Raw genomic sequence first — 7035 nt, 5'->3', positions numbered from 1 at the left:
ACCCCCATAAAAAGAAATCATTCACCGAGAGGTCAGGTGACCTTGTTGGCCACAAGATGGTTCCATGCCCACAGACTAAGTCTATTGCCAAAAGTATTGTTTAAATATTCTTGCACAATAATACGACCATTGTGTGCTGGACATCCATCTTGTTGCCACCAAATATCACCAAATCTCTCGCCAAATAATCGTCGAATCGCCGGTACAATTTTCTATTGCAATAAATCCAAATATTTCGCAGTATTAAAATTGCCCTCAATAAAAATGGTCCAATAACGTGTTCCCCTACAATATCCGCCCAAACATTTAGTTTTTGTGGATATTGGGTTCGCACATTATAAAACCTATGCAAATTTTCTCTTGACCAATATCGCACTTGCGTGGAGTTTTGCCGATTTAATAAGGAAAAGGACGACTCATCAGTAAAAACAATTCTCTTAAGAAAATTTTCGTCAAGATTTACCTTTTCTATCATTATTTCGCAAAACAACTACATACGGCGAAATTGATCGTCGGGGAAAATTTCATGAACCTTTCTAGCTTTTCTTGAACGATCACCATGTTTTTTGAGGACCCTTTTAACTGTTGTTGTACTTGAATTTACTGCTTCAGCAACTTGTACACAGCTTCTATTTGGATTTTTCTTAACTGCAGCGCATATTAAGACTTCTGTTTCCTCACGAGAATTATCTTCAATTTTTGGTTTCTTATGCATGTGGGGAGTAACGCAGCCATATTTTTCAAAATTTTCTTTTATCCTGTGAATGGAGGCTTTTGAAGGCACCGGTCTATTCTCGAAAGCTTGTCTGAATCCCGTTTTTATTTCTTCAATCGACTTGTTCTGATAAATCCACTTAATTATCTGATTTTTTTAATTAACGTGATACACATCCATTTTTAAATGCAATTCAAGAATCTGAGAAATAATTTCGAACTTATCAAGTTTAAATAAAATGAAATTAAACGTCTGTCTAAACAAAACTGTAATTTTTGACAACTTGTCAAGATCCTTGTTGAATGTCAAGGATAATGCTCAATTGAGGCGTTGAAATATCAAAGGGACCAAGTACCAAGTGACCAACAGTAAAGGAAGGTATTTAAAAAAAACTTATTTATATCAAATTTTTATAAGCAAAAGGTTTACAAAATATAAATGACACATATTTTCTTACGCAACTTAGAGAAAAAAGTACAAAAAGCAGAAATATTAAAAAACATAATTTTAAAAACATAAGAAGGGCAAAGAATTAAGAAAGGTGCTAAGTGCCTTACTGAATATCAAGAACTTTTTTATAAAAATATTTGTGTTCTTCTTTTAAATAAGGTATGATTGAAGCCAAATGTTTTTTTTATTCTCTCCTATCTTATTTTGATTTGGCAGCATACAAAGATTTAAATGATTTAAATTAGAGGCATTTTTTCCCTTTTTTTAAATAGAAGTTCTTTTCCAAGGCGCCACTTCACTAAAATTTTCTTTAGAAAAAAAGTGTCCAGGATACCTTTTGTCAAGTTTAATGTGAACGGCCTTACTTATATTTACATTTTTTTAGGTTTAATATAGAATCAGCAGCGGATTGGACAACAGAAAACATTTCCTTAGTCATATCAACGACTTCAAAACGCCCCGTATGTGTGCTAGATAATATTAACTCATGTATGTCCTCCGGAACCATTGCTTTTGATTTCCGTTTACGTTTTTCAATAAGTGCAAAGTCGCGATCGCATTTTAAGAAACTATGACCACTAACAAGAAATTTATGTTCAATGGTTTCAAAAATGCCTCAACCTATTAAAAAACAGTAAACAAAAATCATCATGCGATTTTTATTTTGAGCACTGCAGTTACCGCTCCAGATAACAAGCTTTTTTTTGTTTGTTATGCCAATATTTAAAACGCGCAATAAACATGACGCTACCCCCTCTGCCGGAAACACCCTCATGCCAGACACACATATAGGACTTTTTATTGTCGGCTAAATTTACACATAGATTGTAACAGGACAACTGAGTCAAATAGAACATCTCGGAGTGTGTTAACGTAGGAATAAACAGCACTTGTTCCATGTCTATTGATATAACGCTAACCTCGGACCCTGGATCTTGCGCTAACAAAATTTCTGATTTCATGGTAGTTGCTACCTCAGCTCTTCTATGGTGTATGTCCAGCTCATGTTTAGCAATGTATCTTCCCTGGTTTTTAGCTTGAACCTCACAATGTAATCTATCACAAGTTTTACACGTATCAGTGCGTGGTTGTTTAAAGGAAAGATTTGGAAAATCTTGTAAAAACACACGTCGCACAGTGGGCCAGCGTAGCCTTATTTTATTGAAAAATTATTGTTCGCGTAGAAATTGGTCTTGAACGTGATACAAAAGCTAATATTGATTAAAATGTGAAAAATATCTAAATTGGACAAGTAGAAACATAATTATATAGGGTATAGTAGGAACTGAATATAATACCGGGTGTACCTCAAACGTGGCTGCCCCTATAACATTTTTGTTTTTGACGTAAACAAATAATATTTGGGGAGCGTATATAAGAGAAAAATCGGGATTTTTCTGCGTGTTCAATTGTTTTACATCACTTCCGGTTTGACCGGAAGTGACCCTAACTTTCGTTTTTTAAATGGCACACCCAAACTTTCTTTACCAGTTTGATAAAAAATTACATTTTTAGTACAATAATATGTCAACTGGTACTTTTTGACATATTTTTATTTTAGTTTATTTTAATTTTCGATCTAATACTATGTATTAATGTCAAAGTCATTTGCCAAAACTTTAAGACTATTACTTTTCTAAATGTAAAAATGCCATTCTTTAAGAAACACCAACCATTTTTGTGAAACAATATTGAATTTAATAACAAATTTAAAGTAAACAAAATAAACTTTTTTATAAAGTAACAAACACAACAAATATAATAAATACCTACAGGAACAAAAAGTATAACAATAATTATTTCGAATCTTACAAAACTACTAAGCTAATCCGAATCATCATCGCTGCTGTGGTTAGAAGAAGTAGTTTTAAATGACTTGAACATATTAAGTGCTTCTGGGCAAAATATTTTCTTTTTTGGTGTACTATGCTTTCTTAGTGAAGTAATTTTTGGATCGGAAGTAACAAGCAAATAATTAAAAACATCTCTATTTGTTGATACTCTATTGCATTTTCGAGAGTTTTGTTCTCTAGCCCTTCTGTACTCTTTATTTCTGGCCTCTTGGGCTTCCTCTGACAGTTGCCCAATAGGCACAGGAACAGACTTGATTATTTCTGCACTGTGAATAAAAATTTTATGTAGTGAAGCAGGAATTCTATACCATGGATATAGATGCAGAAAAAGTCTTCCTGTAGCAATGCAGTAATATTTAAATTCTCTAATTTTAATATCAAAGCCACTAGCAATGACTTGCAAAATCACATAAATGCGATATATTAGATTTTCGTCAATATTGGTTATTTCAGCGGACACTTTATAGTTTTGAAAAAATGTCCTGGCTGTGTTGCCATCATTAGTCGTCCCTGCTCCCTGTTTTGTTTGATCCACAATAATCCCCAAACGAGATCGAAAGGCTGCTTGGATCCTATTTTTTTCTTGCTTAATGACATTTTTATCATCACCTCGTGCTTGCCACTTTTGTATCTGTAATCGATAACTGATTTTCAAAATACATTCGAATGATCGAATCCATGCATGTAGGGATGTAATTCCGAAGGAAAGATGGTTCTTATCTACAGTTCTTTTCAGAACTGCATCAATATCGTTCATCTCAATGGGTGAAGCACCGCACAAATAACACTTTTGGGATGATGTACCTGTTATTGAGTTAATCATTTTATTATCTACCATTGACATGTATAGTTCATGTTTTACCAAAATAACCGAATTATTTTTTAATCTAAAATTAGTCGGTGATAAATTTAAAATTTCTTGGTCCATATGACTTTTCTCCTTTTTTGAAATTTCGATAGTTTCTTTCAAAAACTGCATTTTTAGAGGTCGGCAATAAACCGTAGATGCAGGGTGGGGGTTCTGCCAGACATAAATTTTTGCGCTTTGACCGTTTGTGGTATTTAACTGTAAAGGAACCAGACATGTAAGCAGCAAATTACTGTCACTATAATTGCCTTCAAATGCTTGTTTATATTCGTTTTGTCCACTACTTCCGTCCATTCCCCACTTAGTAATTAAAGTAAAATTTAAGTTTTCAAAATGTTGGTTTTCTAGATCCAAAGTCGACAAAAGCCTACAAGTTGTATGATCTAGTAGCGATTGTAAAGGTAACACCACAGAATGTTCCTGCGCAGAAATATTCTCCGGATAACATAACTGCTTTGCCTCTCTTATTTTGTTGTAACTGGGGTAGATGTCGAAATTGTTTTCTTTAGCGTTATTTCTTAGAAGTTGGTATGATCGCTTAGTAAGTTTAGCGTCAAGAAATAACGCTAAAGCTTGATCTGAACTTAATGGAGATTGTGCGTTTTTGGAAGTAGTTTGATTATTTTTTTTTATTTCTTGGTTCGGAGATAAAACAGTACGAGATCGAGATAATAATTTAGCAGCTTCTGGTCTTCCATCAGACCTTAATCTTAATTCAGTAGCAAAAATCAGCTCGCTTGTTTCCGTTTTTCGTAACTGTTCCGTTCTTCGGAATTTTCCAGAGTAACTGAGATTTTGAAACTCAGATTTGGGTCTTCCAGTAGTTTTTGTTTTAACACAAGCAAAATTTATGACCCTGTCAAGCCATGTTTTGTTCCAGTCTAAAAATCTACTCTTGGTCCTTTTTGCAGCCAGCCATTTCCTTCGAAAATCAAGGGAATAAAGACGAGAATATTGCATTACTCTTGCCTTGTTTTGCTTCATGCACTTCATACATAAAATAGAGTTTAATGTCTCTTTGATTTTGATCCTCTCTATGCCTTTTTCAAATATTTGTCTTAACTGAATCGTATGGGATTCAAGTTCTAAAAATGCAAAAACCCATCAGAACTATTAGAACTCCATCAAAATTATATATTAAGAACAGCGTTTATTTGGTAAAGAAATAAAAAAATAAGGTCAATTTTTTTTCGATTTGCCACATTTTTTTCATGTCTACATTCTTCCCAACTTTCTTTTTTTCAAATGTAAACGTATGTTTTGTGGTAGCTCGTTGGAAAGGGCACAAAAAAAGGAATATGACCCACTATTTACTTTTGTATTTTATTAAACTCGTAAAAAAAATATTATTTATTGCAAAAAATTGTTGAAAATGTTCACTATTTTTTTCCTGACAGAACCTTAATCTAAAATGAAACTCATTTCCGACATTCTGTATTATTTCTGGGATTATTTGTCTATTTTCTTGTGTTATCTTCCAAATTTTCAGATTTCGTTACGTAAATTTTAGATTTCGGCTACCACAAGGCATTTACATTAAAAAGAAAAAGTTGGGGGTTGTTTTTACCCCCAAATGGGGGGTGAGTGTCATTTGGACATGAAAAAAATGTGGCAAATTGAAAAAAAATTGACCCGTATTTTTTTTAATTTCTTACGAGATGAATAGTATTTTGTAATACAGAATTTATTCCAGTTAAAAGTTCCACCCTGTATAATAAATGTAGGCTTTCACGGCATTATTATTATTATTTTAGATAATAATAACCCGAAAAAACGACTCACAATACTATAAAAATAAGCGTATTGACCTTTTCGTAACAAATGCATAGCAAATAAAAACGCTCATTTTTCAATGGGGGGCACTTTGGGGCAGAATTTTTTTTTATCAAAATAAAATATAGTTGTTATATATTCCAAAAATATAAGTTTCAAAAATATGATATTTCCTCATTTTAAAAAAAGTCTGTGGCAAATTTGAACTTTTCGATTTGAGGCATATTTTTACCAATTCAGGAGTCTTCCTTTAAAGTGCCTTTTGTTGTAAGATTTACTAACAAAATAAAATATGTTAAAGCAGACTACACTTACCTCTTTCACCTACATCCATCACAAAAATTTGATTGCTTATAATTTCCCACAGAAAAAATATCGAAATTGAAACTTTTAAAGACAAACTTTTTCAAATGCGAAAGGCAAACCTGTCGTAAAATGACGCGTTATTTGACGTCTCCATGACGATCAATCGAAATAATTATTTTGTTTTTTTATGGATCAAAGTCTACTAAGTTTATGCAAGTGTTAAGTTATCAGATATGTTAATAAAAATATTTTGGACTTATTCAATATTAAAGGGTATTTCTGGCCCTCTGTGCGTCGGTAAAATCTGTAGTTTACCAGGCTCTCAGGATTTTTTATGAAGTCTACTAATATTCAAATCTGGGCTTAAAAACTCTTTGGTAGATTTGGCTCGCGCGTAGTGCGAAAAAAACGGAAAGAAAACGAGGAAACGAGTTAATATGCTCTATAACACGCAGTATATCAGCCTGTGTAAATTTTCCTGGACATGTACGCTTTCTTTTATCAGCGAAAGTACTTTCTCCCATTTTTTTCTTTTGTATAATCGTATAAACCCTTTTTCTGGTTATACCAAAAAAATTAAGAAAAGTGTTTTTACATACTTTAATAACATCGTCAGTACCATCCGGAAAGGTGTAATGGCTGGTTGACTGCCTATGACTGTCAACAGGATCTTCGTAGTTGCCATGTCTGCGTCTAGTTACTCTTCCTATGTGTATCAGCCCCGTAAGATATTTCCCCTGAGTTGATAAGTCAGTCGAATAAAATTTATTAAATAACGTAAACCTTCTTTCATATGAAAAGGATTTACAGGCAAATTTACATTTGCACAATACCTAAAGTATAGTTATTATTAATTTATTATATAAAAAATACTAACCGCGAAACTTACTTCTAGGTTAGGTTTCTCCTTCTCTGGAATGTTCATGTTTTTTTTTTGGTTTTGTATGCTTTGCCAGCAGGTTTTAACTTTCTTTGGGCTGCAGCCATTGACCCAGTGCCACTTTTTTGTCTTTCATTTTCCATCGTTACAGTTACAAATAATATATTTTAACAGTAAACACACCAATAAC

The 7035-nt window shown here is 33.0% G+C and overlaps 1 protein-coding gene across 1 annotated transcript; it reads right to left on the bottom strand.

Annotated features, from left to right (window-relative positions):
• Positions 1–2503: 2503 nt before the first annotated feature.
• On the bottom strand, positions 2504–6045 carry LOC115885279. The gene is made up of 2 exons (XM_030904135.1): positions 5975–6045; positions 2504–4971 (listed from the first exon to the last, which is right to left on the bottom strand). Exons 1-2 carry the CDS (start codon positions 5991–5993, stop codon positions 2990–2992), a joined length of 2001 nt encoding a protein of 666 aa, XP_030759995.1. The 5' UTR covers positions 5994–6045; the 3' UTR covers positions 2504–2989.
• Positions 6046–7035: the final 990 nt, after the last annotated feature.

This window comes from Sitophilus oryzae, unplaced genomic scaffold (genome assembly GCF_002938485.1).
Source record: "Sitophilus oryzae breed Bouriz unplaced genomic scaffold, Soryzae_2.0 scaffold_379_pilon_pilon, whole genome shotgun sequence".
Classification (NCBI taxonomy): Eukaryota; Metazoa; Arthropoda; class Insecta; order Coleoptera; family Curculionidae; genus Sitophilus; species Sitophilus oryzae.
The sequence above is the reverse complement of the archived record's forward strand: the minus strand, read 5'-3'. Positions and strand labels throughout refer to the sequence as shown.